This window comes from Zootoca vivipara, chromosome 7, assembly GCF_965207765.1.
Source record: "Zootoca vivipara chromosome 7, rZooViv2.hap1.1, whole genome shotgun sequence".
NCBI lineage: Eukaryota > Metazoa > Chordata > Lepidosauria > Squamata > Lacertidae > Zootoca > Zootoca vivipara.
In genome coordinates, this window is record NC_142590.1 from 86,184,103 (window position 1) to 86,211,574 (window position 27,472).

A 27,472-nucleotide genomic window follows, 5' to 3' on the forward strand; every position below is an offset into this window, starting at 1 on the left:
TTGCAAACTTGTAATTTGAAGTTTCACTAAAAAGCACAAATATAGCAGAAAAAATGTGAATGTTATAGCCTTCTTTTGTTTACATTTTTCTAAGTGTTGCCACAAATTGTGTCAATTGAAATCTGTTCATCTCTGTAAAAAACGGAGGAATGTGTAAGAAAACTCTGAGCGCAGCTGGTTATTTGGAATTCTAGGTAACCCACCACAAGGGAACAAATATTTGTATCTCTGGTATTTGTTCCAAAATCTAGTCATTTCCCCCATAGTAGTCCATTTATTTATTTATTTAGCTACCATAGGTGGAGGGGAAAAGAAGAAAAAGGCATGCAAACTGTTTTTTAAAGGAATATTTATGACACTAACCTGAAATATCTTCAGGTGTGCTTGGTTATAAAATGGGTATCAAAACATTCAATTACACAGCATCTTATTAACAAATTCATTCATTTCCTTGGAAGAACATAATCAGACAATATACAAAGCAGGAACTTAAAATTTACGACAGCACAAAAATATTCTGTACATAAATATACAAACTTCAGTCCAGAGTGTTTTCTTGGGCTGAAGGTAGACAAGCACCATTATTTACATAAGATTACATAATTTAAACATCAACTGTTAAAGAGACTAGTATCTCTCTCCAACGAAAGCCTGGGATTTTACAGTGAATCTATGTTTGGTTGTAATAATAATTTTTACCACACAGTGGCAGCTTTTGCATGAAAAAGGAACACAAAGAGGCTTAGCTGATTGAGAATATGAACCAAAAAGATAAAGGTAAGAAAATGCAAACAGCAACCTTTCACCCCACCCCTCAATTCACATACACAACAGGATTCAAGAGCCAAATTGTTTCTAATCAGGTTAAGTCACAGCAATAAGATTCTCAACATACAAGTAAAGTTCAAATGGACAATTTGAGACTCAGTTCTTCATCTTTAGGTCTCTTGAAAAAAACATTTCTCTTGAGTTATGTATATGATGCTGGACCTTGGACATCTTTGAAGGCTTAATACAAACACATACACTATATATGATAAAATGGTGCTGGTAATCCTTTGCTTAACACATGGGCCAGCTGTTATCTGTAGGTACATTTGTGCAGAGATGAGAGGAAAACGGAGTCCAGATCTTGATCTAGTCTTCTTCCTAGAACTCACTACTTTGAAGAATTATAAATCCAGTTCACTAACAGAACTGATGCACCCATGCACTTTCCCTTGGGTATTCAGAACAATGAACATGCTCTGAGTGAAGATCAAGCCTTAAAACATGCAAAATAATTTATCTTTCTGCCCCACAGCCTGAATAATATTCTGTGCAAATTAAATATATGATAATACATTATCCAAAAGACAAAATTCACACACGTCATATTGGAAATTTACAGCCTCCAGAAGCTCAAATATATCCCCAAAGAATCAATCTACTTCTCACTTCATCACCCCTGTTTTTGGTTGGACAAGGTAATGATTGCTTCAGCTGGGGGGGGATGTTGGCAACTGGGGGGGTGGGGATGTTGGCAACTATTTCAACTCAAACACAGTGTGTTAATACAAGTCAATTGTGTTCATGATACAAGATGGACAGTTTTTTTTAAAAAAAAATCAGTTTCAGGGAGAGGATTAAATGTTCTAACACTCTGTGAAGCCATTTCTAAACTTTATCTTGGGAACAGTTAGGATGTTGTCCTGCACTGGCAAAATTTACTGCGAAATAAGCATACTACAGCTCACATTTTGAACAGCACTAGTTAGTAAGCTATATAGCTCCTTGTACTACATTATACAAAAAGATGCTATAACTATGACTGGTGTTATTATAGCTAGATGTATTAACACTCAAGCCTTGGTCAGAGAAATGTTCTTAACTATGTTTGCTGCAATTTCAGTGACATCAAGCTGGCCTTAACTAAAATATTTATCCAAATGGTTTTATATTCATGCATAGGTGCTAGAAACAGGGACCAAAAAGCCAAAGAAGGTCTCTTCATGTACAAATCTTATCTGGAGTTTGGCATTGAACACTGCACACCCTTTTTCAAATGTTTCTAGCACCAAACTTTGCTATTCTCTCTCCCCTTCTCTGGTTTGTTTCGTGGCTACTCAATACATATACCCAAGTTACAATTTATGGCATTCTGGGTACTGGAAGTCATATAGCCCTCTTGACTTAAACATTTTTGAGAGAATCCTACAGGCAGAGATATTAAGAATTGTGGACTATACCACTTCAGACTGCAGCTGCGGTGGTAGCTATTAATCTTTGAATGATCTCTTGTGTGAGAAACTCCCTGTATTTAATAAAAGAGCACATCAGGAAGAACACTTTATACTGTACATGGCTTTTCACAAGTGTGCTGGTTTACTACACAATGGGGTGTACTATGTGCTTGAAAATATTATTCCGTGTCTGCACTGGTACAGTCCACAATTCTGCTATCTTTGTCTACTATTTCATTCTGCATGATGTATAGAACTGGCCAAAATCACAGTTAAAAATACATAAATCTATGAACATATCAAATAACAACATCCAAGAATATTAATTTTGTTCCCTGGCAAGTATCACACACACACACACACACACACACACACACACACACACACACTCTTTGACTTGTATCACAATATTGCTTAGAAAAGAAACTCAGCAGCCGTCAACTTTTCTGTTACAGCACAAGAAGTTAATGTTGTTCATCCTCAACATCTGGATGGTTAAGCCAAAAACATCTGGCTAACAGTGGTAGAAGTTGTATCATTTTTATCAACGCCACTGTGTTGGATATTAACCTCAATGAGTTTGGCTGTCTGAATGTGCAATGAAAAGTCAGGTTCATGAGAACCATCACAGTGGCAAAAAGCTTGGAAGAACCAATTTTTCTATTGGTTTTTTTTTTATATACAAAAGATTATTGAAGTCAGACATGCCTTTTTAGTCTCTCCGGCTTAATTTAGAAAATGACAGCTGCACAAGCTGAGACACACACACTCGTCAAGAGCACACAGGAAAGACAATACATGGAATACATTGTTTATAAATAAAACAGTTCATCATTCTAGCCTACAGCAAAGCTGTGACAAAAGGATGCCACCTTTGGGAGCTACAAGACCAAATTACCATCATAAAAATCAAAGGGCCCTCAGTCACACTCTGAAGGACAAGATAAAATGGAAATTGTTTTGCTATAGCTGCCTTGATCAACAAGTGCAATGTTTGGGAAATGTTTCAATAAAAAAGAAAAGTTTTTTAAATCATTGAACCAAGTAGAATATTGTTTTCAAATATACATCTTTTCTGGAAATGATAGTGGAGGTACAATGGAATTATTTCCTTATAGCAACAAGGTGAACAAAGGCAAAAGGATAAATTGCTGTTTAAGTTCAGAATTTGCCACTAAGCAACAAAAACAGAGCGAGAGACTGACTGGTACCAGCCCAGCTAAGTCTTAGGCACGTCTTTCTTTCTGTCCCGCACCTGCCCCCCCCCCAAAGAAGAAGACAAGCTTCCATGGTTTTAAAATGTAAGAATTCTCAGAAATGCTATTGGAAGCATATGACGTTTTGGAATGGAAATGATGCTCTTTTAGATTCAAGGAAGGGGTGTGGGGGGAGAATGATAAAAGTTTAAGGAAATGAAAAAGTAGCAATACTTGGAGGGAAGAACAGATTATATCCGGGGTGGAGGGAATGGGGTGGGTGGGAAGGTAAATTAGGTATGACCAGCAGCATTTGTGGCAACTGGCGGCAAACCATTTGTGCTTTAGTGTCCAAAGTTCAACGTCTCCTCACTTCTGCCACTTCTCACACATGGAATCTGTGGTGTCTGCACCATCTTGGTAGCTCCACAAAAATCCCACTGCAGTCTTCATGTCGGGTATATACACAACATTGTTCAATATTGTGGCACGGGAAAGGACCAGATGCCAACACCAAAAAATCAGCCTCTAAGTACTGGCACTTCTGCTAGAATGCAGCTTTGGCTAGGGTTGCTGTGTAAGACGTCGGAAGTGAGGTAACACTTGGTTGTCTGGAAGGTAGAGGGCTAGTTCCAAAGCCACAAGTACGGTAAATTCAAATCCAATGAGATCCCTTCTGTTGAATCTGAATCTTTCTTCTAACTTCTGTAAGGACATAAAACCAGTAAAACAGGACATGAGCTGGTTGCTACAGATTAGTATGTTTTGCAGATGTTTAATGGCATTTTGGCCATCACCAATCTTTTTCAACCTGAGGGCCACATTCTTTTGTGTGCAACCTTTGGGGGGGGGGCTAGTGGTGGCTAGGGCTAGAAGTAAAAGCTGGTGTGGCACTATTATTATATTAGATACCTTACCTGCCCTAAGGGCAAATCCTGGAGCAGATTATGACAATTTAAAGATACAACATTAAAATTCAGTTTAACACCTGAAAGAGTCTGTAGGTAAGGAGGTTGTCTTTTGGATACTTGCAACCCAAGTCATTTAGGACTTTAAACAAGAATGTAAGCAACTTGAACTGGGTCTGAAAACAAACTTGCAATCTCTGCCGCTGTTTTAGAACAGGGGTTATTTGAGTTCTACATGAAAACTTGGCCAGTAACCTGCTTGCTGCATTTTGGACCAGTTGAAGTTTCCACGTTGGGCAGCCCCACATAGATTGCAGCAATCTACTCTGGAAGGTACGAGACCATGGGGTACAGTGGCCATGCCATCTAAGTCCAAAAGAGCTTCCAGTTGGTGAACCAGCCATAGCCACAGATACAACTGAGAGATTTACATGACACCCCGCTCCAAATCTCCTGATAAAAGCTCCCAATGGTTTCAGTTAGGTGCTGAATAGCACAGGGGACAAGATAGAACCCTTTGCCAACCGCTCCCATGGCATCAAACAAGGGTCCTCTAATAACTGCATTATGGAAATGGCCTCGGAGGTAGGAGCAGAACCACTGAAGTAGTGTCCCCAACCCTGAGTGCCTGAGCCGTGGTCAACGGTATTAAAAAGCTGCCAAGAGATCAAGCAGGGTTGCACTCCTCTCCATCTCTCCCCTGAGAAGAGTAAGATATGACTCTTACCTTTCTACTGCAGAGTTGACATTCCAGACACATGAAAAAGGTGCAAGTTTCTCTCCCCACCCCCTGCCAATCCTCCCTGAAGCATCTCTGCTGTCAAAAGGGTACAAGCCTACATGTTTTCATTCAAAAATCATATTCATAGCTTTAGAAAACAATGTGACTTGCAAGCATCAGCATTTCCAGGGGTCTGGACACTCTTGGACATTATTCTGGCTATACTTACATCTATAAGGTGTTTGACCTCGTGTTTCTTGAGATCACTACTAATCTTGGCTGCAAGCAGCACACAAGCACCAGCACACAGTTTTCGGTTCTGTTTGTTGAGCTTGCCTTGCAGGACAAGCTTTTCGAAGTAAACATAAGCCATGGACACAGTTACTGGCTCCATGTTGCATTCCATACTCAGGTTCCGCATCTCCCTCTTTAAACTGTGGGCACAGAAAGAGGGGAAGAAATATATATATATATATATATATAGGTTGCCACAGCTTAGGAAACAAGACTCTTAATTCTTGAATTCTCATTTCTGCTTTTTGTCAGATGGCCTGTGTACGCTGCAGAAGGTAGCTGATGCTTGTATGCTTAAGAGGAGGAAGAAGAGGGTTTGGTTTTGCACACATCCATCGTGATGTGGATCAAGCAACATATGCATTGAATTGCAAACACACAACTGCATTAATTGAAGAGTCCTCTCTGACTTGATTTGCATCTGGAGAAAGGAGAACTCATTCTAATCTTGCAGGTAGGCGCTGAGCGAGGATATGGGTAAATAGCTGCAGCAGTGAGAAGCTGCTTAGGACTGCAGTGTTTCTTCTTGGAAGAGTGGCTGTTTGAAGGCTTCGGGGTTGAGGAAAGAACATGCATGGCTCTTTATCAGTGGAAAGGTGGGGGATGCGGTGTGACCAAGTAGCGATCTTCAGGTGCCCAAAGGAGTGTTAACCCAAATGGGAAGAGGAAGGGAGACACAAAATCAAGAACCGCCTCCTTCCCAGCTCAGGGGTCGGAAACTTTTTCAGCTTGAGGGGTACATACTCCTTTCTGGGCAACCATGCCTGAGAGCCAGTGTGGTGTAGTGGTTAAGAGGAGTAGACTTGTAATCTGGTGAACAGGGTTCGTGTCCCCGCTCCTCCACATGCAGCTTGGGCTAGTCACACTTCTCTGAAGTCTCTCAGCCTCACTCACCTCACAGTGTTTGTTGTGGGGGAGGAAGGGAAATGAGATTGTCAGCCAATTTGAGACTCCTTAGGGTAGTGATAAAGCGGGGTATCAAATCCAAACTCCTCTTCTTCTTTTACACCCCTGATTTCAATGATCAAGGAGTTCCTATCACCCACAGAACAATTATATCACACCCCAGCATCATACACTGCTTTCTAATAGGATCTTGACAAGTTATGGCGCAAGATGTCAAGCCAAGTTTATATGAGGTCACTGTGGCACACTTACTTGGGACAAAGTCCCAGTGAACGTATTGGGATACACCTGAGGAAACCTACATAAGAGTGGTCTGAAAGTATTTTAATAATATATATTAATTTCTGTTTGGGAGGAAAGAACCATGTTTCAAAGTGGTTTAGAAACACAGTAATGCCCTCTCCTGAGTATCGTCTTTACTATCCCTGTTTTAATTTACCTTCTGATTTTGCTTAGCGTCAGCTTGATGTGAGGAAACTTCTCTTTAAAGGTCTCATTCATATCCTTCTTAAGGTCCGATGGTTTCACGTATTCTATTACTGTGGTCTAAAACAAAAATAAAAAAGGAAAAGGGTTTACAGATCCTTACGCTGCCTTTACTGAAAGAGACTGAGAATATGATTAAGGATTCAAAGTGTCTCCATGAGAAACTAATCTACAGTAAGGGGCAAACTAGGTGGTGCTTAGAAGGTCTCCTTCTAACTCTCTCATCCCAACTAGCTCTATCACAACTCTCAGCACTGAACATCTTTTTTAACAAGATGCACAGCCTTCTTCTGTGACCAAGAGCCCATGAGCCTGGGTTTTGGCTATTCGCCTCTGTCTTGTTAGAGACAAGATAGAGGAAGTCTTGTCTTCCACACATTTCTAGGCCGGACTGCAGATGATCTCAGCAGAGTTGAAAGCTTGGCTTCAAGCCACACCACATCTTCAGAGCACGATGGCTGCTTGAGATGGTATCCTGCTATGGGAAGTTTCTGCTATTAACCATCATTTGCCCTTGTACAGGATTACAGCCAAGTACTCCTGTATCTAGGCCATCGCTGCAGAATCCTCAATGATAAAAGTTTAATCTCTCCGAGGACAGAAGGTTTTCAAAGCTCTTCGGTAATCTCTTAATCCTGTAATACTTGGCACTTCAAGAGTGGTGAAGGACTGGGAACTTGAACAGGTTTTCTCTACAGCAGCACGCCCTAGGGACTATTAGCAAACTCCCAAGGAGCCTAGAAGGTAATGTTAGAGGTTAACTGGAGAGTGAAGGAAAGTGGCGAAGCCTTGGCCTTTTGATGCAGTGAAGCAACAGTTCACTTCAAGCCCGTATAATTGGCTAGATGAAATGTGGGACTTTTGAGTTCATTAGGATTTACTTGCTGGATTAGACAAGGACTCTGTCTAGTCTACCACCTGTTCTCCAATAGTGACCTGTCAAATACCCCTGGAAAGGTCAGGAGCCACACATGATTAAGGATCCCCCAGTGTGTACCTCTAAGAACTGGAAATACCGTACTTAGCGTTTGTGTTCACCTTTAATGTGTTTAAAATACTTCATACACATTCTCAGCAATCCTTGCAACAATCTTGTTATGGCAGATCACTATTATTCCTATACTGGAGATTGGGTTGAAGAGGAAACTCTGAAGAATTGTGGCTTGCCCAAAGCCACTTGGTAAATTCACACCAAGGTGATTCAGCAAATAAATAAATAATAGATTTTTTAAAAATTTAAAAAAATGATTAAAAATCAATCAATCACCTGCTCAGCCTTGCGTCATCGAGACAAGAATGCTGACACCACCTCCCACAACAGCTAGTGTAGACAGCTAAGGAGTGAAAGCTACATTGTGCTTCCAGAAGAATAGAATAAGCACCACCTCTCACTTGTATTTATAACTTGCATCACACCCCCACACAGAAAACAGGATATATTGTATTTTTAATCTTGTGTGGAAGCTGCCCGAGGAATGTTTATTGATGGATGGCTATAATTCCAAATTTAAATGAAACATGCAAAATTTGGAAAAGGAGACATTTTTATTTGCACCGGGGTCATACGAAGCCAGAACCCAGGATCTGTACTACACTACGACTACAATGCCTTATTTGCGAATTAATTTGCTCTACACCAGCTTCGTACCATGTACGATGCAAAGATGAGGACACGTTTGTGCTTCCCACAGGGCCATTGAGGATCTTCCAGGAGATTGGGGTTGTACTCTGCTAACTCGCCAACTTCATTTCCTAGAAAAAATAAAAGAAAAGAAATGTACTAGGAGTTCACTGGCACAGTAAAGGAGAGCTTTAAAGGTGAAAAAAACATGCAATAAAGCCTTTCTAAGTGGTCATCACTACATCATGTGGGAACAAATTCTATAGCTCAATTTAAAGCATTTTCTGTGAAGAAGTGGTTTCGAGAAAGTTCAGGTAACAACCAAGGAAGGTTTTAGGAAACAAAATACTAGCATTCAAGAAGACTTTATCCACGCGGATAAATGAACCCATTTATCAGAGCAGATCATTAGATGGAACAATCCCAAGCTGTACCACTTCAACCCAAAGTCTAGCTTGTTTCTGCACTGTGATGAATAATAAACCCTCTATATTTAGAAGCTCCGATACGTAGAACAAACATAAAAAACACATCCCTGCATGGCAGCATTACTAACAATTTCACAGGCCCAGGAATCTCAACATGAGCACTCTGCAAGATCTCGCGAGATCTCTGTGAGAACTTGCAACCCATATAAGTAAGGGAGGCTGCGGCAGGAGTGGCAGCAGGGCAGGGCGACACTGTCCCATTTTGCCTCGGAGTGAAGCAGGATGCGCCGCCCCTGGGAGACCCCTATTCCCCTCCCAGAGCTATAATTCCCAAACTGGTTCAACAGCCAACCCCTCTTCCCTGGGAATTCTGGGAACTGCAATGGGGCATTCCAATAAGTTTCAGCACCCTTAACAAACTACAGTTCCCAGGATTCTTTGAGGAAAGCCGTTACTGTTTGAAGTGGTATGATACGGCTTTAAATATATATATAGGGCAGGTGGGGCCTTACTGGGCACAGAATGCTGACAACTTGAAGGGAGGGCAAATGGAAACTAGAAGGAATGGCATATCCTGAAAGAAGGCGTGTCTAAAATCCTGAATAGAAGCATTATATATTGCATGTTTTTCCTATTGAGCTCGGTTATATTTCCATAACTGTCTTTGCATCTTAAGTGGAACTGGCTTCCTAGTTTCAAATTCAAAAGGTGGCATTCATAAATTAGGACTTTTGAAAAAGTTTGCAAAAGCCGAATGTTGGCTGGATAGGATATTTATTAAATGCCAGCTCAGTACTGCAGTAAAGTTGTTGGCACTCTGCCCAGATTCTTATAAGACCCATTTAAGGCATTGCCCTGATTCTCAGAAAATGTCTTGCCTGTATCCTTATGCCTACATATGGTTATGAAGCCCAAATAAATAGTTCTTTTTAGATGGTCCTGATATTTCAGTGCTGAAATTAAGCAACATCTAGGACTGAAATATTCCATTCAACCACAAGGAAATCTGATTAAATTGGTTTAAGAGCGGCTTTGTGTATATTCAGCATGCCTGAACATTTCCTGCAGGGGCATGGAAGCTGGTATCTTCTCTAGGCAGAGTTTTGCTTTTTGAAATTGTTACCCTTTTTATTATAAAAATACAAGTCTGTAGCCCTTGTTGAGGGAACACTGCCCTGGGAACTTCTTGGAATTATTAAATGAATAACTAAAAAATAATATTAACGATGGGAGAAATTCAGCAGATTGGTCTGTTTGTCTGACTTTGCACAAAATTGATGGTGGTGGTGGTAATAATAATAATAATAATAATAATAATAATAATAATCACGAAGAGTCGGACACGACTAAACGCCTAAACAACAACAATAACAACAACAATAATAACTTCTATCCCATCTTTCTTGCTGAAGGAGTCCAGTTATCCATTCTTCCTTAACAACAATTGGTTGAAAACATGCGCATGAACCAGGCAGTGAGATGGGCAGAAAACTAGTTTGGAAAGGCAGAATACAAGTGGAGATTGTGAGATGGGACTGTATATCTTCTGAGCAAGGACCTGTCCTTCCCATGCTCATTATTCTAAAGTATCATGTACACTAAAGGCATTCTATTAATACTACTATTCATTACTGCTAATGCTACTACTATTAATGACAAAGGGCCTTGAACCCTTGAAAGCTCCGAATTCTCTAACATACTCTAAATGGAATTCAAATTCTCTAAATGGAATTTATATTCTGATTCCTCTTAATCTCATTTTGGCCAATCAAAACATATTGCTGACAGTATTTCATCATCACCTTTGCTTTTTTTAAAAAAACAATGTCAGCACAGAAGGACAACAGAAGGGCATAGAGGAGTCACATGGTGTTTACCAATATCTGCTGTGGAAGGTATTGTTTTGGCTGTTGGAGTTTTGTATCTTGATCCGCCAGTACTCCGCAGAATGGAGGCTCGGCACACAGGGACAGGACCATGGACATCATTTTTGCGGCCAACAAGAGCGTTCGTCGGATACAAGAACTTTGCGTAAGACACAACCTGCAAGATAGCCAGTCCCAATTAACGTTAGCATAGTCACCTTGTGATTTTTGCAGGGATCTTTTGAACACCGGACTGCAAGTTTAAAATTTCTTCTCTTGTGATAGGAAGCCCCTTAGAATCAACTCTGAAGACACAGTCTATCTCAGTTTAACTGCTATGTCTTAAATGCAACCGATAGTTTGGGGAGAACTGGAGAGCTATTTAAAAAACAAATAGCTGCCATTTCTGCAGATATCAGCTGGACCCCAATTCACTGTGTTTACAGTTAGAGTAAATCTGATGAATTGTACACGCACACACACACACACACACACACAACCAAGGACCTAATAGCTTTCATACGGAATTCTAAAAAGCAATGGGGGAAAGGGAGACAAGAGATTACATTAATGCTCTGTTATACTTTCAACAACCTCAGATATGCAGATGACACAACCTTGATGGCAGAAAGTGAGGAGGAATTAAAGAACCTTTTAATGAGGGTGAAAGAGGAGAGCGCAAAATATGGTCTGAAGCTCAACATCAAAAAAACCAAGATCATGGCCACTGGTCCCATCACCTCCTGGCAAATAGAAGGGGAAGAAATGGAGGCAGTGAGAGATTTTACTTTCTTGGGCTCCTTGATCACTGCAGATGGTGACAGCAGTCACGAAATTAAAAGACGCCTGCTTCTTGGGAGAAAAGCAATGACAAACCTAGACAGCATCTTAAAAAGCAGAGACATCACCTTGCCGACAAAGGTCCGTATAGTTAAAGCTATGGTTTTCCCAGTAGTGATGTATGGAAGTGAGAGCTGGACCATAAAGAAGGCTGATCGCCGAAGAATTGATGCTTTTGAATTATGGTGCTGGAGGAGACTCTTGAGAGTCCCATGGACTGCTAGAAGATCAAACCTATCAATTCTTAAGGAAATCAGCCCTGAGTGCTCCGTGGAAGGACAGATCGTGAAGCTGAGGCTCCAATACTTTGGCCACCTCATGAGAAGAGAAGAATCCTTGGAAAAGACCCTGATGTTGGGAAAGATTGAGGGCACTAGGAGAAGGGGACGACAGAGGACAAGATGGTTGGACAGTGTTCTCGAAGCTACGAACATGAGTTTGACCAAACTACTGGAGGCAGTGCAAGACAGGAGTGCCTGGCGTGCTATGGTCCATGGGGTCACGAAGAGTCGGACACGACTAAACGACTAAACAACAACAACATAGTTTCAGGTTGAACTGAACTCCTGCTTTTAACATCTTTCTGGAATAACTTTCAAAATGCTCCACAAATGGATTCTCAAAACCTAATGCACCAAAGTGTTATTGCACTGGACAAATACCATATCAACTAGGTATTGATTACTGTGTTCTGGTGATCAAATGAGATTTCTCCGTATCTTGGGCTTTGGTTTTACTAACAGTCAGGGATGCCTCTTCAATGGGCTCTGATGGGAACATGATACTTGGTTAATTGAACATTAACAGATCCTATCTTTTAGCTACCAAACTCGCTACACCTGCATGGATGGGGCCTGAAGGAAGAAACAGAGTCTGGGCACAGACTTCACCAATCTGCTGTCTCCAGGAGTTTTGGAGTATAACTCTCATTGGTGCTGATGGGAGTTGTAGCCCAAAACCTTTGAAGGGCACCAGGGTGACAGTTTTGCAATATCTGGATCAGTGTTTCCCAAACTTGGGTCTCCATCTGTAGTTGGACTACAGTTCCCATCATCCCTAACTAGCAGGGCGAGTGATCAGGGATGATGGGAATTGTAGTTCAAACGCAAATGGAGACCCAAGTTTGGGAAACACTGATTTAGATGCTTCACTGGCTGTGTGGAGGAGCCTTGCAAGTTCCAAACCATATGCCATTTCCTTTTGGGGAAATTGACACTGCTGTGAAATAACAGGATTCCTGCCATGCTCAAGCTGATTACTGCACGTGCTCCCCATGTGGAAACCGATAAATGCAAAAGTCTTCCCATCAGCCAGAGAAGCAGAAAGTACTAAACAACCTTACCTATGATCATATGCAACCAACCAAACGTCTAGACCAGAGGTTGCCAACATGCTTCCTTTCAAATGCTGCTGTCCTCTAACTCCCATTAGCTCTAATTAGTTCAATCAACCTTTACCGGCATACAAAGAAGACAAGAATATATGAATCGAAACAGAGAATTGGCATCTGCTCACAGGAGGAGATGCTTTGAGATCAAACTAAACAGGCCTAGGAAGTTAAAAAAAGTACCACCCAAGTCTTATGACAACGTAGTTTCATAGCATTGCTCAGATATTCTACTTTCTCCATACCTCTCCTTCAGCATGGGGCTCATTAGCTGTGCCGCCTGGGGCTGATGGAAGTCCAACAGCTTGTGTGGGTGCAGTGTTGGCTACTCTTGGCCCAAATAGTATCAGAAGAAGTCAAAAGAGTATGTCTGAATTGCATCAAGAGAGAGCTGAAGGATCCGCGGGAGGATGTATGAGCAACCATGAACGGCACATGTGGGCTTAAACCACCAGGCTTGCTCTTGATTTTTGTACCGGAACTGATGAGGCCCCACAACTTCCAAAAACAAGCAAAGAGACCCACTGTTCGCCAACAGGCTCCTTACCTTGCCATCAGCTCCTAGCTCGACCCCTTCCATTCCTAGCACCATCTCCGTAGAGACCGAAACGCCACCAGAAGGATGTCTCTGCTTCTGCCCCTCTATTCTCAGTTCACTGTTAAGGGCAGAATAGGCAAGATAGGAATTAAAGCTGTTTCTTCTCATCCTAGCTGTGTAGTAAAAAAAAAAAATCCAAACAAAATAAAAACAAGCCCCTCAACACAGCTAGAGATTAGGAGGCCAATTCCCACGTCTTCTCTGCTGCCATAAACATTTGTTCTTAAAAGGCTCAAGACATAAAAACTCACTGAACCAGCAAAGGGGATATAAGCAAAGGCCCTGAGATCTTCCTATTTTTAAAGTAATTCAACTCGAGGGTAATTCATACTTTATTTACACACACACACACACACACACACACACACACACACACACACACACAGAGACAAGCTCGACTCTGCAAGGAATTCCCATGATTGGACACAGAATTCTGAACACATTATTGCTGGTTTTGGATGTGATCCCTGAACTGCAATTCTGGGGGTACGTGGGATTCTCAGGGAGAATACGAAGAGCTTCAACTATGTACAGTATTGCAAAATCCACATGGATGTGAATCCAGCTGTGGGAACCCATTTGCCTACTTTGTCTACTCTGTCCTTTAATTTTTTTAAAAAAAAATAAAAATCTGCACAAAATAAATTTTTTCTTGCGTTTGCTAATCCATTTATAGGCTGTTTAAATCCAAAGCCAGCATGGATTGAATGTGTTCAATAATTATGTACAAGTCAGTTTCAACACATCAATGACCTTGGGATTTCAGGGCTAAAAAATTCAGTCAACGCCAAGATTTGAAGAGATACCGAAACATACTGTTTATCATCTTAATGCACACATGTATCTGAAGGAGGCATATGTATTTAAGGCTTACTATCTGGGTATATAAAATATACAGAGAAATGTATTCCTTTCCTAAATTATCCATCAGTAGCTGCCAGATGACATGTTTTACAGGCTTCTGGGATTTCTAGCAGAGGTCATTGTTCATAACTGCACTATCCGATACCTCGCCTTGTTTCAAATCCTCACCCCACCCCTATCATTCATCTAGTTTTCAGCAAATGCTCTTTTGAGTGACCTTGCAGTGTTCCCACTGAGCTGGAAAGAAAGTTTCCCATAGTCTATTTATGGAAGGCACATCTGTATGTCAAGTTCTGTCATAAAAATATCCGTTTCCTTCTTCAGTGTGCTATGCATATGAGCTTGAGTGACAACAGAAATCGTGTTCTGTTTGTTCTGCGCTTGGCCAGGCCTGATTAAGCGTTAGATGTAGGCAGAGGAGAACTGGAACACTTTTATCGGTTATAAGTAGGACATGCCCAAAGACCTGGAAAGTAAACGTCTGCTTACACCGACAAACTTTTAAAAAACAACCCACTAGTGAAATCAAATGTGTAATTTTTATTTACAGCATTCATACACCAGTTTGTTCAGGCAGAGCTTGGAAAACGATTTATATGAAATAAATGGTGAAAAGCAAATGGGAATCATGAAATAAATGGCATTGCCTTCAATGCTACTGTTCTTTTTTTGCATTTACAGTGGTGCCTCGCTTAACGAATGCCCTGCTTAACGAAATTTCCGCTTAACAAAAGGATTTTTCGAGAGGAGGTTGCCTTGCTAGACGAATTCATTTTATGAAAAATTCGTCTAGCGAATTGTGGTTTCCCATAGGAATGCATTGAAATTCAATTAATGCGTTCCTATGGGCAAAAAAAAAATCAAAAAAAATATTCAATGCATTCGTATGGGATTCGCTAGATGAATTTTTCGTTATAAGAAAAGACCCGTGGAACGAATTAAATTTGTCTAGCGAGGCACCACTGTACTTTATTTTATCTTCTGCCCGGTTTTGGTTACTTAATTTAAATCATATTGGTGGAACTTGTATTGTTTCATACAGTGTTCACTTTAAACTTTTAAGTTAGGTTATTTGTATTGTTTTTGTGCTTGTGTTGATATTATGGTTTATAATTGTTTCCAATGTGTTTAGGACCACTGCACTTCTCGTTTCTTTGGCACATTGTGAACCATTTTGGGCCCAGTTTTCTGGAAAAGCGGCATAAAAGCAAACCAAAGAGGATGTTAGAGCATAAGTAAAAACCATAAGCAAACATAAGGAAACAGCAGGAAAACCAGGGTTCAAATCTTCACCCAGCCATGAAGCTAGCTGGGTCACCTTGGGCCAGTCACTGTCTCTTAGGCCATCCTACCTCACAGGGATATTGCAAGGATAAAATGGAGAAGCACCATGAATATTACCTTAAGCTCCATGGAGAAAAAGTGGAATTCCAAATGTAATAATAAACATATAACCAATGGAAAGTTAGAGGTCTGACAAAAACAGCAGCTACTCACCTGATCCGAAAATTCTCCCCATAGGGCATGATAGAAAAAGCCACACACAAACTTCGTTTAGCACAAATTAATACTATCCTAAAAAGAAATACAGACAGCGTGCAGTGAATCATGGGAAATATATTGCATTCATATCTAGCCTTCCTATCTTGAGTTAGAAGAGCTCTCTGGGAGCGGTGGGAACCTAACTTTGTAACACCCACATACACAACTTAGCCGTTTTTTCCTTGCTTTTTTTAGCCCAACAGCCACATTTCGGGAAACCTTCCTTTTTTTAAAAAACACACACACAAATAAACAATATTTTCATTAAGGTTTTTCATAATACAATTTAAAAAGTTACCAAAAATACAAATAGAATAAATAGAATACGAAGCCCTCTCTTAAAAGTAAATTTTAGCCCTAGCAACCCAGATGTTTTCGACTACATTCTTGGTGGTTTAGTCCACAACATCTGGAGAGCATCAGGTTGGGGAAGCCTGCTTTTGAAGTAACACTACATCCGTTTTCACAGAGATTATTCCTATGTAAGAATAAAATTATCTAGGAAACTATCTTGAAAACAAAGTGTATTTTGCTCTAACTTTCCCATTAGCCACGAGTTCTCTACCAGTCCCTCAAGTACCTGCTCCAATAGGGCACAGAAATATTAACTACCTATTGGGCAGAGGTGAGAAAGAAGCATAGGCCCTGAATTCGACCTCCATGATGGAACTGCTTAGAGTCCAACCCAGCCGGCTATGTGGTGCTGTGGTGTCAGATAGTTAGGGCTTGCTGATCAGAAGGTTGGCAGTTTGAATCCCTGTGATGGGGTGAGCTCCCACTGCTTGGTCCCTGCTCCTAACAACCTAGCAGCTCAAAAGCACAGCAAAGTGCAAGTAGAAAAATAGGTACTGCTCCAGCGGGAAGGTAAACGGCGTTTCCGTGCGCTGCTCTGGTTTGCCAGAAGCAGCTTAGTCATGCTGGCTCCCTCGGCCAGTAAAGCGAGATGAGCACCACAACCCCAGAGTTGTCCGCGACTGGACTTAACAGTCAGGGGTCCCTTTACCTTTACCTAGGCCCATTGGAATTAGCGAGTGCAATAAAGTTAAGTCCATTAAATTCAGTGAGTTAAGCATTTCAGAAGATAACATCACCTTAAACTATGTTCCTAATATATGGGGCTTAACAAATGGTCAACGTAAATGGACTCTCTCTTATACCTGCAAAAAGATTAATACTGATACATTGGAAAGACAAAAATATGGCTTCCTTTTATTTATTAAAACCATCGTGGCTCATGAATCAATGTATACAGGAATAAAATAAATCTATCTATGTATATATATTATATATTTTTGTAATCCTAATTTTAATGACACTTCGTTATTGCTATTATATAATGTATACTTCATCTTCCTTCCCCCCTTTTCCTCTCTAATTTTGTCTTTATCATTTATTCAAATCTACTGCAAAAGTTTCAATAATTATTTTTTTTTAAAATGCGAGTTTACTCGAGTAAGATTTATCAGTGTTTCCAAAACTTGGGTCTCCAGCTGTTTTCGGACTACGATTCCCATCATCGCTGACTACTGGTCCTGCTAGCTAGGGATGATGGGAGTTGTAGTCCAACAACAGCTGGAGGCCCAAGTTTGGGTAGCACTGATTTAGATGAATGCCACCATAATCCCCCGTTAGCAAGGTTTTCACATCAAGGTGTTTTACACCAAACATGGTCACTTGTGAACATATAGATTACAGCTAGAGTAGAGCCATTTAGCATAATTTAACTGCAAGGTGGATAATAATAATAATAATAAATTTTTATTTATACCCCGCCCTCCCCAGTCAAAAACCGGGCTCAGGGCGGCTGACACCAACAGAACCACAATAAAACATAAAAACAATTAATTAAAATACAGATTAAAATACAGTATTAAAATTTAAAGTGCAGCCTCATTTCAAGTAGGCCATAAGTGGCTGACACCAACAGAACCACAATAAAACATAAAAACAATTAATTAAAATACAGATTAAAATACAGTATTAAAATTTAAAGTGCAGCCTCATTTCAAGTAGGCCATAAATCCAAGCCATGAGGGAGAAAAACACAGGGGTCAGGCTGAGTCTAACCCAAAGGCCAGGCGGAACAGCTCTGTCTTGCAGGCCCTGCGGAAAGATGACAAATCCCGCAGGGCCCTGGTCTCCTGGGAAAGAGCGTTCCACCAGGTTGGGGCCAGTACTGAAAAGGTCCTGGCTCTAGTAGAGGCCAATCTAGCCATCTTATGACTCGGGATCTCCAGAATATTATTATTTGTGGACCTTAAGGTCCTCCGCGGGGCATACCAGGAGAGGCGGTCCCGTAGGTACGAGGGTCCCAAGTCACATAGGGCTTTAAAGGTCAAAACCAGGGCTTCCTTCAGTTACAGAAAGGTTACCTGCTGTTCCTTGTGTCATACTGCCTCATGTTCTTGATGAAGTGGATCTTCTTCAAGCCTTTATGTCTTGGTGATCCAGATACGTGTTTGGTTCTACGATTTAAGAAAGTAAGGGGAAATGCGAGTAAGATCTGGGCAAAATGTAAATTAAAAGGGTAATAAAAAGGATGCACATGTCGGAGTCGGAATGAGTACACATGCAGGACCTGAGGAATTTGTCTTGGAAAAGGGTGCAGGGGGGAAAGGACTTGCAACGCATGCAACAAGAGAAGGTTAATGCTGCTTTTGAACAAGTACCTTTGCACACTGGCACATTCCACTATGTCTTCTACAAACTCTAGAGAGCAGCGCTGGGAGATAAAACGCCTTCTGCAAAAATGCACAACACCACGAAGAGCGAACAATATTAGTTCATGGTCTCCGAGATCAGCAAGCCGTCTCAAGTACAACAGTGGCCCGGCATGCAAGCTTTCCCCGAGCTGTAGCTTTCAACTTTCAGGGAACACCTTTCATACAGATCTGCTGAGGAATTTCCAAGTGTCGCTCGTAGAAACTCTGAATATTTTTGGTCATGGGTTAAAAAAAACCCACACACACCAAAAAACAACAACCCACCATGCCAATGAAGGGTCCAGCTTGTATACCCCTACCCCAATCAGAAAACTGGCTCAATACATATTATTTTGCCTAGGCTTGCAGAGCTACTATTTACAACGTACCGGCTGTCCTCGGCTGGGCGAGGCGGCTATGGTAGTGTACAAGTGAGGACCGGCTCTACCAATAGGCAGAAAGAAGTGACCAGCAGTAGTGTGTGCTATGCAGTAGAGCACACTGTCTCAACTCCAGTGCTGAACGGCCAGTCCAGTCAGCTTCTGTGTGGCCGCAGCACAGTTTGTGTGATCTGGTCATTCAATGAGTTGGCCCTGGCCACAGTGCTCTTCCTGGAAGCCAGGTGCTGCTGGAGATTACTGCTCCCCCTCCTCAAACATGAGCAGGGGGAGGCTTACAGCACCCCAACTTTACACATACTGAAGGGCCAGTACTTTTATTTAAGACACACATAATTGATATGAAAATAGTTGCATAGTATTTAGGATTCAAATACACAGGCAGGGGGCCCCATGGGCGTGTAGCTTGCAAACTGTTATCAAATGCCTGCCTTTCTCTACACGCCCAGTAAAGGAGGAGGGGAGTACAAGCTGGGTTCACAGGACCAGATAAGGGAGAAGGGTGTATTGCATTTGGAAGACATGTGTTTTTGTAGTTAAGGAAATAAGGTGTTGGCCTGTTTTTGACTGTATAAAAGTATTGAAAATCCACAATTCTGTGTGCAGGTTGCGAGCTGATTGCACTGCACCATTTACTTAGCATATGCTGAGCAAATAAATCTTGTTGTATCCTGCCTGGCATGTTGCCTCTTTGTGTTGGTTCCATTGCTCCTAATACCCGGGTGGGACTTAGGTCCTACATTTCTAAAATGTTTTATTCTGGGCCTGCACTGCAACAAAAGTGTAGGTCGGCAGCAGCTTCTATGTGCAAGTGACTCTCTTGGTCTGAAGATGGGAATGAGGCGGGTAGATCATACAGTTTTGGACTCCAGGCTCATGCTCTGAAAATCCTCTATGTACAAAAGAAGACTTCCCGACAAGAAAAACTTAGTACGAAGGTAGGAATGCCTCCCCAATAGAGATACTGCTAGTGGATTATTATTTTTAATGCATCCCCATGTAACAAAAACAAAACAAAACAAAAACCTGCATGGCAAATTATGGGCAGTGCTACTCTAAATCTCTCTTGATTAATTAGCTGATTAAAAGTCTAAGCCAGGGGTTCCCAACAAAATTTTCTCGAGGACCCCTCATCGAGCCGCTATTGTGACAAGGACCCCCATTAATTCCTAATCCTAAAATTAAAAAGTGAGAGCCAAATTAAGAGTCTTTTTATATTTTATATTTATACGTTTTTTACAGTTCTTCCTCTTCATCTGTAGGCCTTTGTCGTTTTAACGAACCACTTTTTAACCAACGGTCCATTTTTAACTACGCGAACTGTAGCTTCCGCGAAAAACAACGCTTTGTTTACAAACACTACTGTTTTGCAAAGATGCAGCGCGCGCCAGGGAGGAGAATGGAGAAGACAGGGTACCTGCGCAGTAGCGCACAAATGAAGCCGACGCGCGCAAAGCATCTTGGGGAGGTGAGCGTTAGTAGAATGTGTGCACTGCCTCTTTGCAATACAGTAGTGTTTTGTAAAGCGCCACCTAACGGCATATAGCAGAACTACTGCCTCTATCTAATTCTAGTTTTGCGCTAGACTCTGCTCATGCAGGAAGCGGCCAAAACAAAAAATCTGTTATCATACGAAATATATTTAATATATTTTTTTATTCTAATAGCATCTTGCGGACCCCTCTGGCATAGCGTGCGGACCCCTGGGGGTCCCCGGACCACCTGTTGGGAACCACTGGTCTAAGCATTCAAAAGCAGGGTCTCCCACCTGCACCCTAAAACTTCTGCTACTTCCTTCTGTGTAATGTGAAGCTCATCTCTATTATAGCATTCAGAGATCCAAGAAGTTTAAATGAACAGGGAAAGCAGCCTGTACACTCTGGAAACCCCCAGATAACTAATGCCACCACAAAACATCTCACTTGGCTGACACCATCTCCTCTGTGGCTTATTTAAGATGCCAGGTAATCCTGCCTTTCCTTATCAGATAATCCATCTCAGGTTCCTTATCAGTTAATCCAAAAACCAGGTTTTCACCACCATGTGGTGGTTTGGTCTTAAGACATCCAGTTTTGGGAAATAAGCGCCAGAGAGTATATTTAATTATAGCCATCTTAAAACAGTAAATTGCAATATAATGGCAAATCCAAATTACAAACTTTCATTCTCACATATTCAGGACAAGCCTTTCTAAAATGAAGTTATTTGTGCCTTCCAACTAACATGTCAATTGTTCTCCTCTATATAATTTATGGCACTAAATGCTGCTTGTAAACAACAATCCGTCCATCCATCCTGGAAATGGTTTATTATAACTCCCATCTTGCCTCTGCACTGAGAGTGATAGCCTCCGAATTAGCATATGAAATTACATAAAAACTAGTCTCCGGAACGAAAGCTGCAAAGGAGCTATTTCCACAATCAGTCATTGCCACCACATCCATTTGCTGTGTTCAAGTTATTAAAATCCCGTGTAACTATACTTGAAAACCATCTGTTTTGGAAAGCCTTTTGGAATGTCCTTTCTAACACTGCCCTTCTCTTAAGAAGAAGCTAAGGGATCCCAGACTGGCCTACCCTAACGGAAATTCTGTTCCTTCAGCAGTAAAAGAGCAATAAAAATAATTTATAATATAATAATTTATTATTTATACCCCGCCCATCTGGCTGGGTTTCCCCAGCCACTCTGGGCGGCCTCCAACAGAAGTATTAAAATACAATAATTTATTAAACATTAAAAGCTGCCTTCAGATGTCCTCTAAAAGTCTGGTAGTTGTTTTTCTCTTTGACATCTGGTGGGAGGGCGTTCCACAGGGCGGGCACCACTACCGAGAAGGCCCTCTGCCTGGTTCCCTGGCTTCTCGCAGTGAGGGAACTGCCAGAAGGCCCTCGGCACTGGACCTCAGTGTCCAGGCAGAAAGATGGAGGTGGAGACGCTCCTTCAGGTATATTGGACTGAGGCCGTTTAGGGCTTTAAAAGTCAGCACCAACACTTTGAATTGTGCTCGGAAACGTACTGGGAGCCGATGTAGGTCTTTCAAAGAAAGCAAACGTGTTTAACAAGCATCCAGGGAATTTGCAAAGGGATCTTCCTCTGGTGTGACTCTTGGTAACTTTTAAAGGTAAAGTAAAGGGACCCCTGTCTGTTAGGTCCAGTCGCTGATGACTCTGGGGTTGCGGCACTCATCTCGGCTTCCGGGTCATGTGGCCAGCATGACTAAGCCACTTCTGGTGAACCAGAGCAGTGCACGGAAACGCCGTTTACTTTCCCGCTGTAGCGGTACCTATTTATCTATTTGTACTTTGATGTGCTTTCGAACTGCTAGGTGGGCAGGAGCTGGGACCGAGCAATGGGAGCTCACCCTGTCGCGGGGATTCGAACCACCGACCTTCTGATCAGCAAGCCCTAGGCTCTGTGGTTTAACCCACAACGCCACCCGTCCTTTTACTTTCTGGTAAAAAAAAAATCCATTTCTAATTTCAATAGGTTAACGGTGGGAAGCCTCAAGCCTGGGGATTCGCTGTGGCCCTCCAGGCCTCTCTATCTGGCCCTCAAGTTTCCCCCCAGGCCACACTCCCTCATGAGCTAAGCCACTCACTGGTCTTGCTTCACACACTTCTAGAATTGTGTGCCTGGTTAGAATGTGCCCTTGCATTCCGATAATTCTTCTTGCTTACCCAGGAGAGGGATGCTTGTGTGTGTATGTAGAAAGGAATCTACTGTCTGAAGGAGAAATTAACATTAGTTGCTCCGCCCACTTTTTGCTCCTGGCTCCTCCCACCTCACCCTGGCCGAAGGTTGCCTAGGAGGAAATGTGGACTCTTCAAGCAAACAGCAACAAAACTTTTACCCATTCTTGCAACAGGACGACAAAATGTTGTTCAGGACCAAGCAAGCAAGTTAGGCAGCTGGAAAAATCTTAAGTTCCTCTCCACAAATAACAGCTAGCTACCTCAACTTTTTAGTTTAGAATACAGTAGAAATAAACTGAAACAGCTTGGAACAATTTTCCTGCGATAAAGCACCTCTGCTTCAGAGAAGACAACCCACATAAAGGAACACAGGACACTTTTCAAGGCTGCACACCTCTTGCCAAGATCTCGATCAGAGCTAGAAACTACTGTATTATATCCTTGACAGCTTTGGGGGGGGGGGCTCTGTTGTGAGAAAAGATTAATACATTTTATAAACCTAACCTAACATTTACCTAACCTTAATTAATTTCTACAACCTTGTATATAAAATTCGCTTGGCAATTATTTTTAGCAAAACCAGTGGAGTTGAACTAAGATGAGACACCATGGATTTGTGCAAGGTTACAATGAGCTCCGGGCCCAAGAAAGAACTGCGGGAGACTTTCACATCAAACTCAACAACTATCAGTTGCGATATATGTGCTGACTTCGGCTGAAACATGGAAAGGAATGCCAGACAAGTGTATCCTTAAAACCAGCCTCACCAATGCTAGCTTGCATTCACTATTTTATCGGTGAATCATCAGATTAAAATGTAAGAATATAGGAAACTGGCTTACCAGTATACCAAGTCAGGCCATTGGCCCATCCAACTCAGTATTGTCTACTGCAGGAATAGCCATTGTGGTGCTCTCCAGATACAACTGGCCTGCAACTCCCATTATCCCTGGCCACTGGACATGTTGGATGGAAATGATGGGAGTTGGGGCCAAGCAACATCTGGGAGGCACCATGTGGGCTACCCCTCATCTACCTTGACTGGTAGTGAGTCTCTAGCATCTTCCCGTGCCCTGGTACCTATAAATGCCAACAACTGAACATACAAACTTCTGCACACAAAGCAGGTGCTTTGCTAACAAGCTATGCCTCTTCTACCTACAGCTTGCAACAAGGGTGGATAAAAATAAATTATATTTTTTTAAAAAAATCAATTTTAAAATTTTAAACAGATTTTTAAAAATTTAAATTGCATTTTTAAAATAAAATGCTTTTGGAGGAAAAATCTTTCTAGAGATAGTTTTCTATTTAAGGTTACAGGTAGGTAGCCGTGTTGGTTTGGGTCGAAGTAAAATAAAAAAATTCCTTCAGTAGCACCTTAAAGACCAACTAAGTTTTTATTTTGGTATAAGCTTTCGTGTGCATGCGCATGCACACGGAAGCTTATACCAAAATAAAAACTTAGTTGGTCTTTAAGGTGCTACTGAAGGAATTTTTTTATTTTTCTATTTAAGTTACATTATAGTCCAAAGGCTATTCATCAGGAAATAAGGATTTGTTTAAGTTTTTCATGTGTGCTAAAACTCAGTCGATGGTGTTTTTTTTTAACCACATCAGTTAACAAACATGGATACATATGCTATAATGTTATTGTTTTAGTTAAATAAATTGTTTAAATTGTTATTAAGGAAATAATTATTTTTCTCCTTCCGATAAGGTACAGCAGAAAAGTTGTCCAAATATAAAGTTAACTTATTAAACCTCACAATAATTTCATAATTATTGGTCTATGTATTTCTAACAGTCAGTAATTTTTGATATAACTGTAAAAACGACTCTGAAAATTTATTATTCCAAAAATGAAACCTTCATCTGGTCGTAAATGTTAAGACTATACCAGCAAGAATGAGTCTTTCTGTAAAAAAATATGATTTAAATCAAGTCTTACTGACTAGTGATTTAAATCAATTTGATTTAAATCAAATGCACCCTGCTTGCAACTTTCTCTTTGTGAAAAGCTAAACATGTAAGACCACAAAATCTCTATGCACATGGAAAACCACAGTTGACTTGCAAAATTCACCTAGGTACTTAAATTACCAATACTATTCTTGCTCTGCAATCTTACACATATAGAGATGCCCTGACAATTCAACAAAAAATGGTGTTTAAGAATGATTAGAACATCTAATACAGTGTTTCCCAACCTTGTGCCTCCAGATGTTTTCGGACTCATTCCTGACCACTGGTCTTGCTACGGTAGCTAGGGATGATGGGAGTTGTAGTCCCAAAACATCTGGAGGCTCAAGGTTGGGAAACACTGATCTAATATATAGATATATGAGACTGAGTGTACATGTATCTTTGCAGTATAATTCTTTCTCCAAATATGAGTGTTTATCCATCATCCCTGGCCCTCAATGAACTGCAGTCTTGGGAAATTTTAAAGGCATCATTTGAAAACTTATTTTTGTCCAACAAGCCTACTTAAAAACAAAACAAAATAGTATGTTATCACATACACATCCCATCATCTGTCATGATCTCTGTTTCACAGATAGCAATCATAATCCTCATTTTATCGACTAATGGAATTATCCCAAGAACAGGCCACATACTGGGTCAATGGTGTCAGGATTAGTTCTTGGCTTATATAGTTCATTGGACTATGTCGGCTTATTTCTGCCTATTTTCTCAGCAATGTTCTGTGGATTCAGGGCGCAAACTCAACTGGGATATAATAAGCTGTGCATCTGATCACTAACACCCACTGAAAGAATAGCAGTTAAGGAAACCCAAAGCCCTTTGAGAAAGCTGGACAAGACCAGTCCAGCAATCTTGCACGTTCATGCCAATGCTAAAACAAACTACGCACTGATATGATTGCTTTACTACTGGGAGAAATGCTCTTAAGTTTTACCAGTTAATACAATGATGCCACCATGACACACCAGCTGCAGTGTGATGTAACAGCATTATGCCTAGTTGGTGGTCATTTGCTATCATAATTTACTTGGCGAGGCTGAAGGCCCATCTCGTCCAGCATCCTGTTCTCAAAGAGGCCAACCAAGATACCTGTAGGAAGCCTGAAAGCAGAACTTGAGTACAATGATGTTCTTCCCACCTGTGATTCCCAGGAACTGGTATCCAAAGGCATACAGCGGAGGTAGGACATAACCCTTGTGGCTAGCAGCCATATTGCTAAATGTTTATCTAAACCACTGAGCCTCTTGGTCTTGCCGATCAGAAGGTTGGCGGTTTGAATCCCCGCGACGGGATGAGCTCCCGTTGCTCGGTCCTAGCTCCTGTCCACCTAGCAATTCGAAAGCACATAAAAGTGCAAGTAGATAAACAGGTACCGCTCCGCCGGGAAGGTAAACGGTGTTTCCATGAGCTGCTCTGGTTTCGGTGTTCCGTTGCTCCAGAAGCTGCTTAGTCATGCTGGCCACATGACTCGGAAAAATTGTCTGCGGGTGGACAAACGCCAGCACCCTCGGCCTGTAAAGCGAGATGAGCGCCACAACCCCAGAGTTGTCTGCGACTGGACTTAACTGTCAGGGGTCCTTTACCTTTATTACAGCAGAATCCCATCAACAACTTCCTTTGCCACTTGCACACAAGCCAAGAGGAACAAGGGTTGAACGCTTTCAAAAGTCTTGCTCAATTACTTCAACCCCGCAAGCGCGACTGATCCCAAACCACTATAGATTATGACGGTGTGCGGGAAAACAATCTCTCAAGGGCATCTATGCAAGAAATGTTTATATTGGGCACTAAAAAGTTTAACACCAATAAATGTTGCTCTCTGTGACTTTTATAATCTGCATGGATCTACTTATTTTGCATTATGAGCCCGCTTTCTGAATGCAGGGCAATGAGGTCACTCAGGCCTCCTTCCTGAGTACTGCCTTTATAGGTAAAGGTAAAGAAAAAAAAGCAAGTTAGGAATCTTAGTATGCTCAGATCTCACCCAGTGCCAATTCTTTCTTGTAATACACACAACCAGCATGGTCAAAACCCAAAACAAGGGTGAAAAATGAGAGTACTTTTTAAATAAATTGGTAGCCTAGCTGGAGGCCAATATAACTCGTGGGAACTCGACCCCTTTGCTATGCAACAAGGGCAGGCAGTGAGCTCATTCAGAGATCAGAATTGCACACAGCTGCCCATCAATCCCCTCCAGGCATATGGATAAAAAGATACAGATTGGCTCCCCCAGGGGACGCTTTTTAGCTTGCTTTGACTACAGGGAGAATGGATTGCTGCTGTACTCACACCCACACAGACCCCAGCGCGTACATCTGGCTAAAATTAGGTTGCAATGCTCTTTGAAAAGTACACAAAACACTAGTTTCGAGCACTACCTGCAACAAAAAAACAGCAACACAACCTACTGATGCAATTCTTTAGTACAGCCTGTATTTAACTTGGAAGAATGCAAAGCACCAGGTGCCCAACTTTATATAAAGGGATATGCCAAGACCAACACTTCAGAAGCGGATAAAGGAATTCCACAGGACTCCTGCAATATGAAATGCAATCCCTCTATCATTGTCTGTCAGGCTTTAATATTACTGAATGAAGGACTGCCAAAAGCAGTCATACCTAGGGACAACTCAAAGAAATAGTTAGGAATCTGGCATAGGCATGAATGAATGAGGCAAATGGGACAACAGGTGAACAATCTAGCAATAGTTGGTCATACAAGGAAATTTTACAAGCTAGAATGGGAATCTAGGGATTAGCCAATCAGGCAGGTGTAAAGAATGTGTTTAGGAAAAGACCCCCCCCCCCAAAAAAA

At 41.5% G+C, this 27,472-nt stretch overlaps 1 protein-coding gene across 1 annotated transcript in view; it reads right to left on the bottom strand.

Moving 5' to 3' along the window:
• Positions 1-332: 332 nt before the first annotated feature.
• Positions 333-27,472, bottom strand: part of CABLES2 (Cdk5 and Abl enzyme substrate 2) — a 52,902-nt gene continuing 25,762 nt past the window's right edge. The window contains exons 2-9 of the mRNA XM_035122078.3: positions 18,251-18,343; positions 15,834-15,911; positions 13,422-13,530; positions 10,660-10,825; positions 8,382-8,485; positions 6,687-6,793; positions 5,277-5,481; positions 333-4,123 (exon numbers count right to left, since the gene is read on the bottom strand). Coding sequence (XP_034977969.3) covers positions 3,983-4,123; positions 5,277-5,481; positions 6,687-6,793; positions 8,382-8,485; positions 10,660-10,825; positions 13,422-13,530; positions 15,834-15,911; positions 18,251-18,343 — 1,003 coding nt within the window. The 3' untranslated portion in view covers positions 333-3,982. The remainder of the gene's footprint in view (positions 4,124-5,276; positions 5,482-6,686; positions 6,794-8,381; positions 8,486-10,659; positions 10,826-13,421; positions 13,531-15,833; positions 15,912-18,250; positions 18,344-27,472) is intronic.